This window comes from Oryx dammah, unplaced genomic scaffold (genome assembly GCF_014754425.2).
Source record: "Oryx dammah isolate SB20612 unplaced genomic scaffold, SCBI_Odam_1.1 HiC_scaffold_27, whole genome shotgun sequence".
Taxonomy (NCBI): Eukaryota; Metazoa; Chordata; class Mammalia; order Artiodactyla; family Bovidae; genus Oryx; species Oryx dammah.
In genome coordinates, this window is record NW_024070211.1 from 131,706,782 (window position 1) to 131,729,184 (window position 22,403).

Sequence of the window (22,403 nt, forward strand, 5' to 3'; positions counted from 1 at the left end):
ACAAAGAAGAAAAACATAAGCTTTACAGTAGAAAAATCTGACAAACATCAACTTCATGAAGCAATGTTGACACAAGCAATAATGGGAGGACAGGAGAGCATGAGCCCTGTGATACACGGCAACGAGAAGAGCTTATCCCCTAATGGTGTTCAGCCCCAAAATGCACAGGCTAAATCTAACTGTGCAGAGCAATCCAACAAGTGCAAACTTAAGAATATTCTGCAAAAACAACTAGCCAATCTATACTCTTCTAAAATGTCAATGTTGAAAGAGAATGGAATGCTAAAGGATCATTTCAGATGCCCATACTGTGGTTAAATAAGAACAGTTTTGTTCTCTGGAGGAAAATGGGAAATTATACTTAGGTATAAAAGGGTCGTGATGTTGTCACCCTTACATTCAAAATGGCTCAAAATAAATTAAACCGAGAAAAATACAACGCAAAAAAAAATGATACTAGAACATTCATCAAAAAGGAGAATAAGTAAATACAGCACAGCTTCATTCATAAAATTAAAGAAATTATACAATGTATTGGATTTTCAGCGGTAAATTTGAAAATAAGGAAATATATGCCATATTTGTGGGATAATTTTACTGGAAAATCAAAACAGCTGGTGACATGATGGGGCACATTCCCTCCTACCTATTATCATTGCGGGTTTCCATGGCCACAGGATTTGGAGAGGCTCGATGTCCTGAAATGGGAATCAGGCTACTCCTCTCTGCAGGGTAGTCAGGCTGGATCCGAGGAGACGTGTGTGTGATTTGCTGAGGCACCACCTTAGCTACAAAAAAGTATCATCTAATTACATTACTGCTCAAATGCTTCTACTGGCATGCCGAAACATTCTCAGCCAGGAAGAATCTTAAGAATGCAAATGGTAATAAGAAGCCTAGATTTTAATCAAAATAAAAAATGAAAAGATGAGTACCTATGGGTTTAACTGAATTATTTCAACCTGATAATACACTGATACATTCACAACTGTTACGTGTCAAAGCAGGATTCAATATTAACACTTTATCAAAAACATCAACAAGCAGGCCCTTTTCCCCTGACCTGGCTTCCTGGAGACTTTTTTTTTTAAAAAAAGGAGAAGACTTAAAAAAAAAAAAGTGAATACAGAAATGGCAAATACTTCTGATTCTTCTCCAGGGTTCATAACTAATTAGTAATAATGTAGCTAATTAGTAGTGAGATCATTTCAAGCTCAGTTGTCTCATCTATGAGGAAGTCTTCTTTGGATGACCACTTTATTTTTAGTCTCTTGAGTGTCCTGTGATTTTGCATATTTTATGGCAAAAATAAAAACAGTTTTCAAATTTAATTCCACCTGTATAAAGACCCAACCCACAGCAACGACAGGCACACAAACACCTGTGTGCCTGGGAGATGGGATGGTGTCAGCACACCACCCAAGAACCGCACACTGAACACCAGCACCCTGACACCGCCCTCACGCCCAGCTCTCTTCTGAGGAAGGCAGCTGGGGACGTCTCTGCGGGGAGATGGGTGGGATGCCAAGTTCACCACCGAGAATGGCCCCTGATGTCTAATGCAGACAGAAGTTGGCATGGTGCACTTTTCATCAGTAGCAGAGTCTGTGCTGAGTAAAAAGCAACTAAGCCTTGTTTTGTCAGTATGCTCATAAAAGGGAGGAGAAAAAATAATGCTTCCAATAGGGAAGTAGCTGTCATTTGGCAGAGTAGCTAAGCAGAGGTTGGTTACCACAAACACATGCATGAATAATATTTTTACTTTTTCCTAATTAAAAATCATGTCTTCAATTATTTAAAAAAAAGAAGAAAAACCCTTCAGGAAAATCACAAAGCAGAAATCATAAATTGGGGCTATTTTCAAAGATAATTCCTGTTTTCTGAACACCATGATCACCTAATTCTGAGACCACCGTCACGTGTGGAGGAAAATAAGGACGTCATTCTAGTGGAAACAGGCGTTTATGGCAGGAAGGAACCCGAGCTTACGGTTAATCAGACTTTTTTCCCCTGACCCAATACTTTCCCATTAATAACAATGGCTGAATGTAATACTTAATCTCACCTGGAGAAAGCAAGTGACACAAAAAGCCACTAGGTGGCTTTTAATACACCTCTCATGCCCCTAACTTGAAAATCAATACTCCGAGGGTTCTTATCAGGTATCCCTTCTCAATCGAGGCACTTCTATACAGGAATCCTATTATGATGTAACAAATATTTGGATTATTATACAAGAGGAAAACAAAACCAGAGCAAAAATCCTGATGGAACTTAGACAAAATCACGTTAAGTGGCAGATGTTTAAATCTGTTTGGACACATCTGTCGAATGATTTTCATGTCTAGAATTTGGTTAATGGTAAAACGTCAAAGATAAATGAGCTAGAGAATATAACCACAGACTAGAGTTAGAAATATAACCATAAATACTCAGGAGAGGCAGAAAGTTGGTAGGTTCAGCCAAATGAACGAACACTATTTGTCTCCTAGTACTTTTGGTGAGTTTACTTCCACAATATTACTCTTAGGAAGATACAGTGATATTAATAAAAACTGATCTCTAAATAATTCTTCACAGAGAGGGTTCAAGACACAACCAGAGAGCCCCTCTAGGGTACACAGCTCCTCTTTACTGGTCTGATTTTCTTCATAGCTACACATTCCCTAGTGAGACTCTCAACTATAAAAATGAAAAGAATGGGCTTGGCTCTGACTTTATACAGTGCTGAGGATGACTGATGACACTGTTAGGTATAGCCAGAAAACAATCTGAAATGACAACACGGAGCAGTCAGCGATCTTCTTCAACATAAGCGCTTTAATGCTAGATGCGCCACCCCCAAACTTCACAGAAGTGATGTTAAATTCAGAGGGGTGGGAAAGAAGTTTGGGCTCTCTAAGGCCAAGCCACAGTGAGCAGGAGTGCGAGAAAGACCACAGTAATCTTTTGCTAAGAGCGTTCTGTGGGGCTGGGCACCAGTTTAGGGGCTGGCAGCAAGTTTCCTGGGTCCTACTGATATTCTGGAAACGTGCCCTCAAAGCTTGCCAAGAGGGCTGTGGAAGCTCTAGCCTGTCACATGCACACAGGAAGGACGTGGGGAGGGAGGGCCCACCTCAGAGCTGGGACACAGCAGGCAAGGGAGTCACACTTGTGTGTCTGCTCACCAGGTCTCTACTTTGAAAAGTACAGCATGTTATAAATCCAGCAGCTGTCTCGTATCTTTAGGAGTGAAGGAAAATAAGATGGCACACTCACTGTTACAGAACCAGGGCACAGTCAACACTACCAACCTGAAACCTGTGACTTGCGGGTTAAAGAGGGGTGTGTTCTGCCTCACACACCACAGTTTCTGCTTTGGAAGCTCTGAAGTGAGCTATCAGCTCTGAGGATGAGTGTTGACAACTCGCAGGCCAAGCCTTGCTGATGCCTGTTTTGGCCCATGAGCAAACAACGGGTCTACATTTTTAAATGGTTGGGGAAAATGAAACAGAAGAATATTTTGTGACATGTGAAAATGATATGATATTCAAATTTCCATGCCCATTAAAAGTCTTACTGAAACACAGCCACACTCATTTGTTTACATATTGTCCATAGCTGGGTGGCTGCACACACCCATGAGGCCTGCAGAACCTGAAGCATTTATGATCTGGCCCTATGGAAAAAGCCTGCCAATCTCTTCTCTCCATCACTCAAGTCTGGCTGCCAAAACCTTTACAGACTTTTTTCCTGGCTACACTGAATGGCTTACAGGATCTTAATTTCCTGACCAGGGATCCAACCCAAGCCCTGACAGTGAAAGCGCTGGGTCCTAACCATGAGACCACCAGGGAAATCCCTCAAAGATTTTTTAATAATGAAAATATACACATATTTAAAGGGGGAATAAACAAAGCCTGGAAGGAATTTTAGGATGGTCATGAAGTACTCTGGGTGTCACTCAAGACAAGAACCTCAGGGAAGTGACTTGAGGTTTAGGATTCATCCCACTATTGCATCACCCAGAGATTTTTCCCGAACAACCTATCAGTGTACAAGTTCCTTCCATTCCTGATTTTTGCTTCTCTCTTGCTTTTCCTGTTGTTCCTCTCAAACTTTTATCAGTGAAGTTTATTTTAAAAGGTACACATAGAAGAGGTGAAGTTTGATGAGTAAGTCCAAAGTGGAGTTAAAATAATTTATTTTGAGCTCTCAAAGACTGTTACCTTTTCTTGCTCTACCATCAAAATGCCAAATGTCAAATAATATTCAAAGGTAAAAGTCAGTGTTGCTTTGAAAATTAACAACTAAAAAAAAAAGTCAACACTAGCCATCTTTATGAAGACCTGGTCAGATGGGCTGAAAAATTCCTTGTAAGCTTGTGTCTGCACGTTGCATGACACTTACCAACTGGTATGTTTGAGGTGGTCACGGCAGTAGCATGGGACGAATGTGAAGGCATTGGCATGGTAACAATTGTACTTGTGGGAGCCTGTGTGTGTGACACTGATCCTGGAACAAGAGAGAACGGGAAATTCTTCAACAATGGCCTCTCTGCATACATTACACACTCTCAAAATCCCAAGATTTTGGGAAAAGTCAAGAGAATTTTTCTAGCCTAATTCTCATTCTCTGCCTGAAACTGAGAAGTAAAAATGGAACCCACAACTCATGCCTCCTCCTTACCTGGCGGAAAGAGCAGGCTTGCTGACTTACCGGCCGTGGTTGCAGAAGGAATGGTGTTGGTTGCCAAAATAGGAGCTACTGTGGCTGCAGCCACTGGTGTGCCAGTGCTGAAGATCGTTTTCTGTGTGCGGAACAGCCCACGACACAATTACAAACAAGAACTTCTCCCACTCAATCTCCTTTAAAAGCAGCCATTCCCTTCAATGTTGCCAGGCTTTAAGCCAGACTTGCACAATGCTGGTTTTAACCCACGGAGTTAAAGATGGCTCTTCACCTCTGGTTTTACCTGCGCCATGGTATGCAGCTGCTGTTTTGGTGTTCCCAGCGCAGGGTGAGATGGCAGTGTGATTCTCGTTGTCACATCCCGTGACTGGGCGGGACGCTGAATACTAATTGCTGCAGACGGTGGATGCTGGAGAGACAGAGTTGGCCGACTGGGAAGATAGAAAAGGCATGACAATCTGTGACTTTTCTCCAGACACAGTGCAGGCAGTCTCATGCAAGATCCCAGTCAAAATGTTACTTTTTCACATGTCTATGAAGTCCACAGGTGAACCAATCAACTAAGCTGCCCATCGATTTTCTCTCTTTAAACTGCCATAACCTTTCATCTGGAAAGGTATCAAGATGTGTGCGATCTAAGTCGCTTCAGTCGTGTCCGACTTTTTGCAACGCTATAGACTGCAGCCCGCCAGGCTCCTCCGTCCGTGGGATTCTCCAGGCTAGACTACCACAGTCAGTGGCCATGCCCTCCCCCCAGGGGACCTTCCCCACCCAGGGACCAAACCCAGGTCTTTTATGCCTCCTGCGCTGGCAGGTGGGTTCTTTACCACTACCACCACCTGGGAAGCCCACGAACCAAATAAATTAATCCTTAATCATCTGAGTATCTTCAACATTAATAATCAACACTCTCTGACAATCTTGAGCAAGTATTATTATAATAAACACACTTCACTCTGTGAACAAAGTGAAGATAAGGTTCTAACTGTTATGAGGAAGATTACAGAAAACCCTGATTAACAGAGGTTTAACCTTGTTCCCTGAAGCACTTCTTTTTTCCTCCAGTTTTATATCACCCCTTACCACATGATAAAGTTACAGTTATGAATGCCTAATAATTGAAAAGGATATCAACACAGACAGCATGCCAAATTAACTGGCAGCAAGCTACTGAAATTGCAAAAATGGTAAGATAATTGAAGCTGAATTCCAATCAGAGAGAGAGAGAATGGGCTATTTAATAAATGATGCTGGGAAGACTATGTAGTCATTTGAAAAAAATAAGACTGAATCCCTACCTTCACACAGTACACCAGGATAAATACGAAAACAATGAAAGGTTTAATGGAAAAAAAAAAAAAAAAAACATTAAAAAAAAGATAGGATTTTTTTTTATAGCCTTGGAGTTGGGGAGAGCTTTCTAACAATCAAACAAAAATTTGAGATTTTTGGTCTCAAAATCCAAAAGCTATAAAAGATCAATAAACTTAACTCCAAACAAATAAGCAAACCTCCTAAAACAACTACAAGCAAAGCATCATAAAGACTCATAGACGAAAGCGTAATATTATATGCTAACAGCTCCTAGAAATCCATGAGAAAAATAACAGTCCAATAAAAAGAGAGGCCAAGGACATGAATAGGCAGTTTGCTAAAAAGAAAACAAAAATGGCCCCTTAACAAAGCGCAAAGACTCTAAGTCTTAATCAGAGGAAGAGAAATGTAATTTAAAGACACTTATATAGCATCGTTCACCTATCAGATTGGCAAAAATCCCCAAAACTGACAGTGTACTCTGTTTAAGCTGTAAGGGCACAGGAAACTTTAAATATTCTGGAGGCAGTGTAAATTGGTACAAACCCTAAGGAAGGCAATTAAGACACAGGTATCAAAATTACAATCACATTCACCTTGTGATCACTTTTGGGAATTTATCCTACAGATTTCTTGCACACATGCATAATGACCTAAGTATAAAGTTATTCATTGTAATATTATTTATGATAGTACAGGACAGGAAACAAACCTCAAATTCTTTTATACAATTAATCATCATATTGCTCCTAAAAGAACAATGAAATTCCACATACTGAAATGGAAAACTTTCAATACATGTTGCCATATATATATATAAACCAACCCAAAGAGGAATATATGAATTATGAGACTCACACGCAGCCAGCTGCAGTAAGACAGCAGCTTAGGAATCCACGAATTATACAATTTTGGGGGTAAAAGGATAAAAGTTAAGAACTGCATTTGAGTTCGACTGCAGTTATGAAACACTAGAAGGATACCCCAAAAGCTATTAACATGTTACTTTTCAAAGGGAAAGGATCACAGGAACTTAGCAGATGGGGGAGAGAAGAGTGATACTCCTTACTGCACACCTTTTTATGCTTTTGGAACCATGTGAATATAAATTGGGAGGAAGAAAACACAAAAATTTGCTGTAAAGGTGATGTGACTGGGATCTCATGTATCCCAACTAAGCAATGGTTTCACCATAGGGATCCTCTCTCAAAATGCTTTAAAATCAGACCTGGTGGGATATTAGTGAATAGGTTTACAAACTGAATTTAAAAGATAAGATCCAGTATGGTGCTTTAAAGTGAGGAGCATACTCTGACCGAGTAAACCAAAATGGTCTGTAACAGTGGGAGATGACATTAAAGTAGAACCTGGACCCTGACCGGTTTCAAGATCCAAGAGGCAAGGCATGAACGAGGACTTACACAGATGCAGATAAGCTTCACGGGGAAACTGTGTTGTGAGACTCAGGAAGAGAGAAACTGCCATCTTCAGCAGTGCATTCTCATTGGCAGGAGAGAAGTAATGGCCAAAACCCCTCCAAACAGCATCCTGAGTCTTCAGAAAAACTTCTGACCCAGTGGAGAGCTCAGCCTGTAAGAACCAACTACAGACGGCTGGTTGGTCCAGAGTAAGTTCATCCAAAGATTAGGATTCAGAAAAGAACCAGCAGAGTACCTACTTAAAGATGGTGCAAGAAAAAAGGCGGACAGAAGTGAGGGTGTCCACTGGAAACGTTCTCACCAGGCAGATGGAAACTGTGCCATGAATTAAGAAACTGAGTGACATACCTGCTTCCATGGAACAAAAACGCAAAGCAAAGACCTAGGAGCTCACTGGAAGCAACAAGAAGACAACAAAAGAAGACAAAATAAAAGGGCAGCACTCAAGAGAGAACCAGAAAAAAACCATTCAGCTGCGTCAGGAATGCAGGCAGAATTTGCAGCAGAGCTTGAGACACAGTGCTGAGGGTTTGGTAAGGGGCAGAAAAACCATGAGAAAAGTAAGCAGAGTCAAGAGAGGAAGAAAACAGTTTAAAAGGGTTGGACAAGGAAGTCATGCAAAAAGATCCAACAAGCACAACATCGGAGGTTCCTCTCCACCCCCCAAAAATTGAACAAAATTGAATAAATATAAAAAGATACAATTCATGAAAACTTTCATAAATATAGTGTTATCGTGCAGATTAAAAAGGCACATCATGTTCCAGAACAAACCGATACATAATGGTAATGGTGAAACATGTCCTAATAAAGTTCTTGAAATTCAAAGACAAGGTTAATAAAAAAATCAGGCTATAGACTACTCAGCTCTAGAAAGCAGAGGGAAAATATCTCATGAAAATACTCATGGAAAAAAATACAGAAACCAGGACTTCCCTGGTGGTCCAGTGGTTAAGCATCTGCCTGCCACTGAAGAAGAAACAGGCTTGATCTCCGGTTTGGGAAGACTGTACATGCTGCAGGACACCGAAGCGCATCTGCCACAACTACTGAGCTCACACTCTAAAGCCCATGAGCGCTAACTACTGCAGCCTGCACGCTCCAAAGCCTGTGCTCTACAACAAGAAAACCCACAGCAATGGGAAGCCTGTGCATCCCAACTAGTGAGTAGCCCCTGTTCACCCCAACTAGAGAAAGTCCATATGTAGCAATGAAGACCCAGTACAGCCAAAATGAATAGACAAATAAAATTTAAAAGAAAATCAACACAGGAACCAAAAAAGTTCTTTATCAGCCAAACTATTTTTTAAGTATACGGATATCTGGCAAACAATTTAAAGCATGTGAAAATTCAAAATACTGGATCTACGGATCCAATATTTTTTCAGCCCTTGCCAAAAGAGAATAAATTTTGTTCAAGTAAGTGATGAAGAACAAAAAGAAAATGATCAAAGAACTGGCAGACAGGACTGAATTTATTTAACAGATGAAGACATACCACTTAAATTTCTTTGGAAACTTCCTTTCTTTTTCCAGTTCTTGAACTAATTTAATTATCTTCAGTTTACTGGATCTTTTAAAGTGCGGTAGAATTCAATGAAATCAACTGGGCCAGGTGACTTTCTGGGAGATAGTGCTTTGACATTTTCTGTTTTTTTCTATGGAAATCAGTCTGTTTAAACTTTCTGTCTCTAGAACTTAAATATTTATTTGGCTGCATCGGGTCTTAGCTGTGGCACGTGGGACCTTCATTGTGTCATGTGGCTCTCATTGCCTAGTTATGGCACACAGGCTCAATAGTTGTGGAGTGCAGGCTTAGCTGCTCTGAGGCATGTAGGATCCTAGTTCCCTGACCAGGGCTCAAACGTGCATCCCCTGCATGGCAAGATGAGTTTTTAACATTAGACCACCAGGGAAGTCCACCATCTATCTCTAACATTTAAAGGGAATCAGACATTAGAATTGGTTTCACGAAAGGCAGAGGAACCAGAGATCAAATTGCCAATATCCGCTGGATAATCGAAAAAGCAAGAGAGTTCCAGAAAAACATCTATTTCTGCTTTATTGACTATGCCAAAGCCTCTGACTGTGTGGATCACAATAAACAGTGGAAAATTCTGAAAAAGATGGGAATACCAGACCACCTGACCTGCCTCTTGAGAAACCTGTATGCAGGTCAGAAAGCAACAGTTAGAACTGGACATGGAACAACAGACTGGTTCCAAATAGGAAAAGGAGTATGTCAAGGCTGTATAGTCACCCTGCTTATTTAACTTATATGCAGAGTACATCATGAGAAACGCTGGACTGGAAGAAGCACAAGTTGCTGGGAGAAATATCAATACCCTCAGATATGCAGATGACACCACCCTTGTGGCAGAAAGTGAAGAGGAACTCAAAAGCCTCTTGATGAATGTGAAAGAGGAGAGTGAAAAAGTTGGCTTAAAGCTCAACATTCAGAAAACTAAGATCATGGAATCCAGGCCTATCACTTCATAGTAAACAGATGGGGAAACAGTGGCTGACTTTATTTTGGGGGGCTCCAAAATCACTGCAGATGGTGATTGCAACCATGAAATTAAAAGACGCTTACTCCTTGGAAGGAAAGTTACGACCAACCTAGATAGCATATTAAAAATCAGAGACATTACTTTGCCAACAAAGGTCCATTGAGTCAAGGCTATGGTTTTTCCAGTAGTCATATATTGATGTGAGAGCTGGACTATAAAGAAAGATGAGTGCCGAAGAATTGATGCTTCTGAACTGTGGTGTTGGAGAAGACTCTTTAAAGTCCCTTGGACTGCAAGGAGATCCAACCAGTCCATCCTAAAGGAGATTAGTCCTGGGTGTTCACTGGAGGGACTGATGTTGAAGCTGAAACTCCAATACCTTGGCCACCTCATGCACAGAGTTGACTCATTGGAAAAGACCCTGATGCTGGGAAAGACTGAGGGCAGGAGGAGAAGGGGACGACAGAGGATGAGATGGCTGGATGGCATCACTGACTCAATGGACATGGGTTTGGGTGGACTCTAGGAGTTGGTAATGGATAGGGAAGCCTGGCATGCTGCAAAGTTCATGGGGACACAAAGAGTCGGATACAACTGAGTGACTGAACTGAACTGAGACATTAGAAATTTATCATAGTTATGGATCATTTAAACAGAAAAAAATCATTACAGTTATGTCTGTTTAACTCCCTAGTCCATTTCTAATGCCTAGAGTAGTGACTGGCACAGAGGGGGTACACAGCACATACTTTTTGTTTTAACAGTGAAGAGATAGTGTTATATGCTGAAAATATATCTGACAAAGTTCAACATCTGTTTTTTTAGTAAAAACACAATACACTGAATAAGACAGATAATTCAACATAAAGAAAAAAATCTGACCCTAGTTTTTATTGTATACACATTTATACCCTGTGAATTTCATCACACCATCTGAATGTATTAATTTTTTAAAGGTACTATAAAGTTAACATGAATAACACATAGTCTATTTTATGGTGGGCAATTATATCTCTTTGTACCTCAGACAATATAGTCTGTTAACAAAAAGCAAAGTGTCTTCATTTTATTGAAGACGAGACTAAGGATTAGATTAATTTTCAAACTTGCTGACGGTTACACATGGAGAAGGAAACCCACTCCAGTGTTCTTGCCTGGAGAATCCCATGGACAGAGGAGCCTGGTGAGCTACAGTCCATGGGGTTACAAAGAGTCAGACATGACTAAGTGACTAACACACAAGTCACTAGTAAATGACAGAGCTAGTGGTTAAAGTTAAGTCCTAGGCACTTTTTTGCATTTAAGTGTTATTTTCTTCAGAGTTTTGTTCCAGGCCCTCTTCTCATTGTATTTATTCCCCCTGGATAGACTCAGTTACCTAAAGCTTCAACTACAGCCTGTGTTAATGACGTCGAAATCCTGTATCTCAGGCAAAGACATCTTTTCAATAACCTGTTGCTACAGCCACTTGATTATTTCACAGATAAACTCAGTATCCCAAAACTCAACCTTCTCTCTAAAATCTGCTTTCTTTCCCTTGCCTCCTTTTCATTTACTTGGTCAAACAAGGAAGAAACCAAGAAGGCTTCTCAGACTGTTTCCAACTGATAGACAAGTCTTACAGATGGTCTCTAGTTCTTGACAGCTCTGCTCTACACGTCCACTACCCCTTTTGTTCAGCGAATCACTTCTTGTTTACACTGCCAAAAGCCCCTTCCCTGGCACCCACATAAGCAATGGCAAGAATCAAGGAAGACCACTAGAATTCTGCACACTCCCAGGAAGACTCACCCCACTACCTTCCCCCATGGCCTTCCAAGCATATTAATGGTGAAGGCCGTGAGGACAAATAACATCATGTCTTATCCCTACTGAGTCATTCACAAAAAGCACTGGTGACCATCCCTCACTGACCAGACTCTTTCCCTGTATGGCTTGTTAATCAACTGTACTATCTTCATTTTTCAAACGCTGAATCTTTCCACTATACCCTCTGGACTCACAATCCATCTTTAGCTAAATCCCCTATATCCTCAACCTCTTCTGTGAATATATCCACTATCTTCCTGCCCTAATGAATCTTGGTTTTCCCTCGAGAACACTGCCTCCCTCAAAAGACCTCTCAACTGGGAGCCATTTTCTCTCTCAAAAACTTCTTCCTCACCCATGCTTTCTTGCTAAATTATATCGTCCAGAACATTTCCATGGACCCCAGATTCCTATATTAACTTTTCTCAACATCTCCACTTGGGGGGCTCAGAAGTCAGCACAACCTTAAAATGCTCCAAATCAAAGTCTAGAATTCCTGCCCCAAACCTGCTCCTCACATTGCTCCTCATCTCAAGTTAAGGCAACTCCACTCTCCCAGCTGCAGAGCCAACCAGTGCTGGCATAATCCTGACTGTTCTCATTCTTCCATAACCCCATACGTAATTTCTCAGAAACCCTCCTACCTGCAACATTCTACTCAGAATCTAACTATGTCTTCTCACCTCCAACTATCATCTCTCTGGATTCCTGCCATCCCCTTCTAAACAATGTTTCTAACTTGGCCTCCTCGCAGCCTACTCTCTCTAGCAACCAGGCTGATCCAACTAATTCAGATTATGGTGATGCTTTGCTCCAAACTCTGCTAAGGCTTCCCTTTAAATACACTTCTGTCTCAGGCCCTTTGCTTTTACTGTTCCCACTGCTTAGAACACTCTTATCCCAGACATCCAGAGGGCTCATTTACCGTATCTTTCCATTTTCTGTTCAAATGTATCCTTATTAACAAAGCCCTCCCTGATCACCATAAATGGAATAGTAAGCCCCTTGCACTGCCTACCTGTTGCTCCAAATCCCATTTGCCTTACCAAATTTTTCCCCAAAGCACTCTCTGCCACCTAAAAAAACACATTTTTCAACTGCATGTCTCCAGTCATAGTTTCAAAAAGAGAAACTCTATGAGGGCAGGAACTTCTTTTTATTTGTTCATAGCTTTAACCTCAGGATGTAGAACACTACCATGGCTCATTAAAAAAAAAAAAAAAGCACTCAAGAAATACTGAGTCGAATGAAGGAATGAAAGAAGGAAGAAGAAAGAGGAGATAAGAAAGGAAGATGACAAGATGGCTGATCGTCAGACCCCCAAATATACCTAAGTGTGGAATCAGTGGCATGGGCTGCTGTCGTGGTAATGACTGGAGACTGAGCTCTTGTGGCTGACACGGTTGCTACCACAGCAGGAGGGATGGTATTAGAGGTGGTCACAGGTGGACGAGACTACCAAGAGAAGAGAAAAAAAAATACTTCACTTAAAAAGCGAAATAAAGTATGCCAAACACCTCAAGTACAATGTGAAACCCGGGCCTCTGAATAAGTAAGTTTATATCCAAATGAAAGTAAGCGCTAACCATTCTCATTAAGGAACTCTTTTCAGATAGGTTGTTAGAAGGCGAAGAGTCAGAATTGTCCAAAAAAACCCAATTCTGACTGGACAGTACACAAGTCCCTCCTTTTCCAATATGACCAGATTCAAAATTCTGTCCTACTGTTAGTACAAACTGGAAGCTAACCCTTCAGCTCTAGTCACCACAGATCTGGTGCTGGTCCGAGAGTAGACACTTTTCATGACTAAAGAATCCTTCACAGAACTAGATGGAACTGCTGGCTCGCACACTAAAAAAGTGAATACCTGGAAACAGCATTCTTTACCCGCGGAAGATGGAGGTCCCAGACGCTCTCATGTGGATACACTTCCCTCACTCCTACGTCCGAGAGTCAAATCCTCACCTGCAAACTAACTCCGCACTGGACTGCCCCTGTCTGCCGTCAGTTCCCTCCGTCAGGTGAGCTCTAGGGTAGTCCCTCCGTCCCGATCCTCACGCGTGCAGGTAACCCGGCCAGCTCTGCCCACTCCTGCTCTGCTGCTCACCGCAGACCTCTGCCCACCGCACTGCTCTTACGGTCTGTCGTCTCACATCAGGTCTGCTACGCTGTCCTCAGTAGCGAGCTCCTTACCATGGTTCTCTTCTTTTTCCAATCCTTCCTAACATACACTTCTGGGGCCCTAGTCTAGTCTCCAAATGTTTTTTATTAGCCAGCAAGATCTTTTAATGTGAAAGCTCTAGGCTAGATACAGCTTACCCCGCCTTCTAATCAGCACTTTCCCCGACTATCTTAAAGCTGTTTCACAAATGCTGCCAGTCTTGCCCCTAAAGGCACTGAACTTCCATGTTCTGTATACAGCTCAGCCAGATTAAACTTTCAGAGATATTCATATATCGCTCTACTTAAAAAATGAAGTAGCTCTCTACCGTGTAAAAAACCAAGTTTATACTCTTAGAGTCTCAAATTTAGAGACATGGTACCACACAGTAATATGTTCTACTGAGGCCACAGATTTCCTTGAAAAACGTATCTTCTTCAAAATAGATATGTATGTGCATAAAAATGTGCTTAAAATGTTTACAGGTTCACGTATCCCTATCCAAATTAGAATTACTTAGTTCTGACTCATGTTTACTCCACACTGTGTACAACCAACCGCCAGCTTTCTTGCCTTGTTCGGAACACTGCTCCCTTCACTCCTCTTCACTTCTCTGAATCCCCACTGCCACACCCATCCCGACAGCAAGCCTGGCCTCCCTGCCTCTCTCCTAAATTCTCACAGCAGACCACACGACACTATATAATTCAGCCTGCTCTACATCCTGGCGACTAGACTGAAAGTCAAAGTTTAAGGACTCGTGCGGCGCCCAGCAGAGCGAACAGCTCGGAGCAGGCCCGCAACACTTGCTGGCTGACTCCCCGCAGCCCCGCGTGCCTGGATGGGCTGGTGGATGATGTGCTGCACTGCTGGCTGAGCTGCAGCAGCGTTTGGCAGCTGCGAAGTGGGTCTCAGGACCGTGGTCACTTTAGAACTGGACATCACTGCAGCAGCAGCTGCACCTGGAAAAAGAGCATTTTTTCATTAGTATGGCTTCTGGGCTCGCAATTTAAACAGCTGCAATGATATTCCCCAGAAGCTCAGTATATCAGTATTTAGCTTGAGTGTTTTATGTGTATTTCCCATTTCATCACATAGGAAATTAAGAAATTAAGAAAACGTGCACTCAAGGGCTGAAGTTGAGGTTAACCACCTGTATTGCTTCTTCAAGGATGTTCTTTAATGAAATTGGCTTTCTGGTCTGACTACAGGTGTACAGCAGTGAGGCACAGTACAGTGCCGCCGCCTTGGTTCTGGCCGAGGCTCCGGCAGGTGAGCCACCAGACAGCTGCATTCGCGTGAGCCACCACTGCCTTTGCACCGTCAGTGCCCATGGCAGCACTGAGAAAAGGGCACATGGATCAGTTCTGACCTCACCAGACTCCCCTGCAGTATCTGAACCTCATTCTGAGAACCAGTAAGGTATGTTAAGAGAGAGCATCCACTAGCATGCTTTTGCCAAAATAATTGTATCCTCTCTCATAGGTGACAATTTCTGACCAAGTAGTTGAAAGCTCTCATTAAACTTAATACTGGACAAACTATTAGAATGTAATTGTAAGAACAAATTCAGTTTATTGCCAGATGAACAAAGAGATTTCAGTAACCATTTCCACTAAACTTCAAAAATGCTCAGTATTAACATTTGTGAGTTATTTATTAAAAATAGAGACCATATTTAGATTACCATAGCTTCTAGGAGCTCCTCATTACGAAAGGACAATTTTTAGACCATACTAAAAATCTGAATTGCTTTAAGTTTACACACAGACACATACTTGTTATTAAAACTATAATAAGCAACTATTAGGCCATGCTAAAAATGTGCATTTATCTAAGTTTATTTTTCTTGTCCTGCAGCTTCAAAAAGCTCATTCTGGATATGCTTTGTGTTACTGTATCTTTTACCAACTGTATGCCTGTCACTGCATTTCAAGAGTTTGAACAAAACATGCAGCCATACCTCGAGGTAAATGAGATGCTCCAATGTGAAGAGGGGGCCCAGGAGCATTGCTGCGGATGATAGACATCTGTACATTTGTGGTCATGATGTGATGCAGGTTACTGGGATGTCCCTTCAAAAAATAGGATGTGATGTTATTTCCAGGTGTCTGGTCTTAGCCATGAGTGCTTAGGCATTGCTTCTAGGAAGCCAGCTGCCTCTAAATGTGGGCTGGGTTGCTCCTTATAGATAGTGAGCACCCAAGGGACAGGACATTAGCTTTCTTTACACAGCATACTGCACGATGACCTGGGCCAGCAGGCATGTGGTGACAGGGGGGACCCACTGGCTGCCTCGGGTCTAGCTACTGCTACGTCTCTGTCACTCATGACACATTTGACCGAATCCCTACAGACACCCGCATTTCCAGCAGTAGTCTTTCACCCTTGTTTTCTCTATTTCGGCCAATAGCTTACTTTTTCTTACTCTCACTATTTCCTTTGCATGCCACTACATTCACGCATTCCTTCTGCCAGCCAGGATTTCTAAGTAAATTTAGTCAATATCCAATGGGCATTCCCCTGTGAGTTCTTCAGCTTACCCCTCAGTGTCCCTTCCTCACACTCACCCAACCCTGATGCCAGTGCATCTCAGGTGGACGTTTCAGCACTTCTGGGAGTATTCCGCAGTATGACAAAATGAAAAACCCACAGTGCATCTTTTTGGAACACCAATTTTTTTCTTGTAAACTTTAAGGAGAAGTTCTGAGATTCAGTTTTCATTGGTAAGTAATTTAAAATATTTAAAAAAATAAAATGCATATTATGGAGGAGGATTACAATTTAAAAAATGAAGCTAAATATGAGATTTTAAAATAAATGTTCATGACTGGTAGGATGCTGAGGGAACCTGTCAGTTGCCCAAAAGATACACATTACTCTCCCCAGAGAATAACTAAAGAAGCACTGCTACTGAGAGGCTGCTCTTAACCCACTAGAGTTCTGTACCTATAAACCAAGCACAACTGGACTCTGAGCTCAAAGTCATGGGCTGTCTTATCTACGTTTGCTTCTCACACTGGGGATGCAACCTCGCACACAGCAGATACTCAATACATGTGGGCTAAATGACAAGCCCACTGTGTGTGCTGGTCTTACTCCCTATGCCATCCCTCTCTGTCAACTCTTCTCTCATCCCCTTGCAGATACTGGGACTAGTTAATTTTTTAACTTAGTCCAGTGCCTAATGTACTGCTGGCATTCGATAAATAATGATCAACACTCTGGCATCTCAGTTTGAAAATCAGCAAATTAAGAGGAAAAAGACCTGTTGTCCACTGATTGTTGCCACGGGAATGGCTGAAGCTTGAGGGATGCTACTCTCCATGGTGACAGTGACCTGCCCTGGAACCTTGGGGGGAAGTGACAAGGCAGAAGGCGGAGCAGGAGCGATGGGGCGGCTAGGCATGGCAGGCTTCGGGGGCGGCTGCGAACAGAGAACCACACGAGACAGATCAGCAGCTTTTTACTAGTGATGCGTTTCATTCTATACACGCACACAAATCAAACCTGGAGAAGGCCAGGAGAGATGCTAGAAGCCTTGTATATTTTCTCTCTTAGCACCACACCTTTCCACTGAAGTACTACCATTTCCATTTTACAGATGTGCAAACATACAAGGCAAGGCTAAGTTCCTTGCTCGAAGCCACACAGACAGTAAAAACGAGAAATGGGAATAAAGCCCAGATCTGTATGGCTCACAGCCCACATTCTTCCTTCTATACTGTGCTGCCTCCCCAAGTCTGGGAGGAAGTAAACAAAACTCCCAGTAACTAAAACATATCCACAAGGTAATACACACAAGGCGATGTTCTCAGATGTCCCCAAATTAGCAAATAAAACCTCGGAAAAGAATGCCACTCCAAGATAAAAGCTACACTAGTATACCCGTAACTTTTGAATAAAATCTATGTCAATATGGATACCAGAAAAGATCCTGTGATGCCAACTGCCCAGTGGCACGGGACCAGGCACTGCAGAACAGTGAAACTCTGAGTTACAGGCAGGAGCTGGACTGATGGGTCAACAAGAAAAAGCTACAATCCTAGGATCTAGCCTAAGACTTTGTGAGCATTGTCAGAAACACTAGCCAGTCTTTAGCTGCGGTTTACTGTGAAATTTTAAACCTCCCCATTACCTTCATAAGCCCCTCCGAAAACGAGAGTGGCACTGCTGGCGTCAGATGCGCGGGTGGGGCTGCCACGGTGGCAGGCGTGCCCGAGGCGACAGCATGGTGTGCGGACAGCATCTGCACCTGCGGGTAGGGCCTCACCACAACAGGTTCCTGCTTCTCCTCCCGGGACTGCGAGGAGCTGCTGGGGCCCAGGTGCTCCCTGGCAGCGGCTTCAGCGTCTCGACCAGACTCATCGTTGACTGGTGAAGACATGGAGGAGAGAGAATGAGCTCAAGTAGCTGAGACTGTAATAGGAGATGTAAGACAATTTCATTTAAAATATTTACTTAAAAAGCTATCAAAACTGAATACTAAAAGGATTACTTTAGTTCTTAAGTCTAGGAACATACAATATTTAAAAACAAATTTCTCAGTCCATATCCCTACAGAGTGAACAAGTAAAGCTCTGCTGCTGCTGCTGCTAAGTCGCTTCAGTCGTGTCCGACTCTGTGCGACCCCACAGACAGCAGCCCACCAGGCTCCCCCGTCCCTGGGATTCTCCAGGCAAGAACACTGGAGTGGGTTGCCATTTCCTTCTCCAATGCATGAAAGTGAAAAGGAAAGTGAAGTCGCTCAGTCATGTCCGACTCTTAGCGACCCCATGGACTTCAGCCTACCAGACTCCACTGCCTATGGGATTTTCCAGGCAAGAGTACTGGAGTGGGTTGCCGGGTACAAGTTATTTGTTTCAACATTTTTATACCAGGAAAGGAATTGAAAAAACCTACATGTCTATCAACAGTGATCTGGTTATATAAATTATGGCATACTCACACACTACACTAACATGCAAATATAAAAACAAAGCAGAAAAATTTTTTAGGTACTCATGGAAAAAAATGCATAATATCTATTATGAAAAGGATATATGAAAATAGCCAGGTATAGCACAGAGAAAAAACAAAACACACACAAACATAAACATATTTATATTTGAACAGTGATAACGTATCTCCAAATCACCTTGGTTGCCTGAAGGGAAAGAAAGTGGTGAGTGGGGAACAGGGAGAAGAGATAACTCTTTTTCTTTTGGAATTTTGGACCGTGAGAACTTGCAATGTATTTAAAAGTTAAAAAATAATCAAGGAACTAATGTAAATGAAAGAGGATAGACTGTGAAAATATTAATTTGCACTATCATTTTCCTAAAACAATGCTATTTTTCTGAATGTAAAGATTACACTTAAATTTTTTTTAAAAAATTATTTGGAAAACTATACAGAAAGTAAAACTGCTCCTAAAGTCTATCCCCTAAAAGCTCCAAGTTACTATTTTGGTAAAACCTCAGACACTTCTCAGCTCTTTAATTTTAGGTGGGTTTTTATTTATTTTTGGTGTGCCGCATTGCATGTGGGATATTCGTTCCCTAAGCAGTGACTGAACCCATGAACCCTGTAGAGGAAAACAGATCTTAGGCACTGGGCTGCAAAGGAAGTCCTTATTTAATTATAACCTTCATAAAACAGGAGCACAAATATTAATTTTATAGCTTAGTCAACTTTCACAAACTGAATACACTTGAGTTACCAGCACCTACATCAACCAGCAGAACACTACTGGTTCCCCAGAAACCCTCTGTTCAGCCTGATTCCAGTCACTGCTCCTCCCAATGACACTTACCATGCTAACTTCTATCACTACCGGTTACTGCTATCTTATTTCTGAGCTCTATACAAACACACTTATACCAAATGGTTGTGTCCTGCCTCTGTCACTTACAGGTATGAGACTTCATCCATGCTACTCCGTGTAGCTGTAGATCTTTCATTCTCAGTACAGTATGCCAATTCTTGAATAAATCACAAATTATCCATTTTACTGCCAGCAGGCAATTAGTTTTCAGTTCTTTCACTATTTATGAATAGGAATGCTAAGACTATTCATGGTACATCTTTTGGTGGACATTCATATCATTTCTATTAAATACATATATATACCTAAGAGAGAAATCACTGAGTAATAGATGTATACTGTATCATTTTAAAAGGGCTAAATGGAATTCCACTGCATAGTTGTACTATAGTTTTTTAAACCATTATATCACGGATGAGCTTTTAGGTTATTTCCAAATTTCTGCTATTATCGACGACTATGGAATAAATAACCACATGCACTCTGAGTCCTTGTTCAATGACTTGCTCAGGAAAAAAATTAGGATTTTTTTCTTGTAGGAAAAATGTGCTGGGAGAAAAGATTAAAGTATATTTTATATTTTGTTATATATTGATTTTTCTCCTAGATTTTTAAAAATTTTTTTAAATTTTTATTTTTAAAAGAGTTTTATTGAGGTATAATTTGCATACAATAAAACAGCTATTCTAAGAGAGTTCAATGTTTTTTTTGTAACATTCCCACCAACATCTGGTGGCACTAGTGGTAAAGAACCCACTCGCCAATGCAGGAGATGTAAGAGAAACGGGTTTGATCCCTGGGTCGGGAAGATCCCCTGGAGAAAGGCATGGCAACCCACTCTAGTATTCATGCCTGGGGAATCCTATGGGCAGAGGAGCCTGGCAGGATACAGTCCATAGGGTCGCAAAGAGTCAAACACAACTGAAGTGATTTAGCACACGTTCACTAACAAAGTAGCAGATTGGTTAGGTCAAATAGTAAACTTTATATGAAACTGTCAAATTACTTTCCAAAGTGGTTGACTTATCTGAAGTTTCCACCAGCAGCCTATTAGTGGTCCAGTTGCTCCTCATCCTCACCAATTCTTGATAGGCAGACATTCTAGTGGGTGTGTACTGGGTATCTTATTGTGGTTTTAATTAACATTTCCATGGTGACTAGTAATGTTGAAGTTCTTTTTATATGATCACAGGTCATATTTCACAAAGGGAAATATATGTTCATATCTCTCGATCTTTTTTAATCAATCGGCCTCACTGAGGTATAATTTACATATAAAATCTACTAATTTGTTCTATAAAAGTAAATGCACATAAACATATTCAGTATTGTAATCACAACACAAGCACGACATAGAACATTGCCTATTACTCTAACAAGTTCATTCATGCCCCTTTGCAGTCAATTCCCTCCCCTCCCATCCCTACTCCTTAGAAACCACTGATCTTCATTCTATCACTATTGTTTGGTCTTTTCTGGAATTTCACAGAAATAGAACCACACAATAAGTGGTCCTTTGGGTCTGGCTTCTTTCTCTCAGTAAAATGCTTCTGATGCTCCTCCATTTTATTACATGTAATGCGAGTTTGCTTCTTTTTATTACTGAGTAGAATTCCACTGTATGGATTAAACCAAAGTTTGCTCATCCAGTCACCAGTTGATAAAATCTGGGTTCTTTCCAGTGTTTGGCTATCATGAATAAGGCTTCTATGAACCACTGAGAAAGTCACTGTATGTGTGACACACATTTTCATTTATCTTGGGTAAATACCTAGGAATGAGATTGCTGGGTTGTATGGTAAGCTCTTGTTTAATTTTTTAAGACACTGTATCAAACTGTTTTCCAAAGTGGCTAGATTATTTTGCATTCCCACCAATATATGGGTTCTACTCGCTCCACAAACATGTCAAAAGTTGGTACTGTCAGTCTTTTTTAGTCATTCTGGTAGGTGTGCAGTAGTTTCTATTGTTTTTAATTTACATTGCCCTGGGATTAATACAGCTTAATTTTTTTAACGTGTTTATCTTGCTTTTATATAGCATCTTTGATGAAGTGTCTATTCAAATTATTTTGCCCATTAAAAAAAAAACCAAGCCAGCTGTTTGTCTTTTTGCTTTTGTGTTACAAGAGTTTTTAACATATTTGGGATGTAAGTTCTTTGTTGATACATTTATCACAAATGTCCTCTCTCACTTGGTGGCTTGCCCTTTTATTTTACTTAATGATATCTTTTTCAGAGCAGTCATTTTAGTACAACATATTAGTTGTCTCCTTTATAATCAGCATTTTTTGTGCCCTAAGCAATTTTTACTTACTCCAAAGTAACAAGTAGTTTCTTCTATGTTTTCTTTTATAAATTTTAAATTTTATATTTAGGTTCACAATTACACATTGAGTTAATTTATATGCATGGTGGACATAGAGGTCAAGGTTCATTTTCTTTTCATATGAATATTCTAGTGTTCTAATACTATTTTGTCAATACCCTATTGAATTCTCTATGTACTTTTATCAAAAATCAATTAACCATTATGTGGTTAATAAACCACTGCGGTTTATTTCTGGATCCTCTGGTTAGTTCCAATGAGCCAGTGATTTATGCCAATTTAACAATGTCTTCATTAGTGCAGCTTTATACCAAGTCTTGAAGTAAGGCAGCAGAGAAAAGGCAACTTTCTTCTTTTTTGTCCAA

The 22,403-nt window shown here is 41.1% G+C and overlaps 1 protein-coding gene across 5 annotated transcripts in view; it reads right to left on the reverse strand.

The window, feature by feature from the left end:
• Nucleotides 1-22,403, reverse strand: part of SAP130 (Sin3A associated protein 130) — a 75,172-nt gene that overhangs the window by 48,450 nt on the left and 4,319 nt on the right. For all 5 annotated transcript variants that reach the window (XM_040227798.1, XM_040227799.1, XM_040227802.1 and 2 more), the window contains exons 3-11: nt 18,043-18,278; nt 17,173-17,331; nt 15,868-15,979; nt 14,742-14,866; nt 13,074-13,198; nt 4,955-5,102; nt 4,699-4,789; nt 4,390-4,494; nt 647-788 (exon numbers count right to left, since the gene is read on the reverse strand). In XM_040227798.1, the coding sequence (XP_040083732.1) occupies nt 647-788; nt 4,390-4,494; nt 4,699-4,789; nt 4,955-5,102; nt 13,074-13,198; nt 14,742-14,866; nt 15,868-15,979; nt 17,173-17,331; nt 18,043-18,278 (1,243 nt within the window). The remainder of the gene's footprint in view (nt 1-646; nt 789-4,389; nt 4,495-4,698; nt 4,790-4,954; nt 5,103-13,073; nt 13,199-14,741; nt 14,867-15,867; nt 15,980-17,172; nt 17,332-18,042; nt 18,279-22,403) is intronic.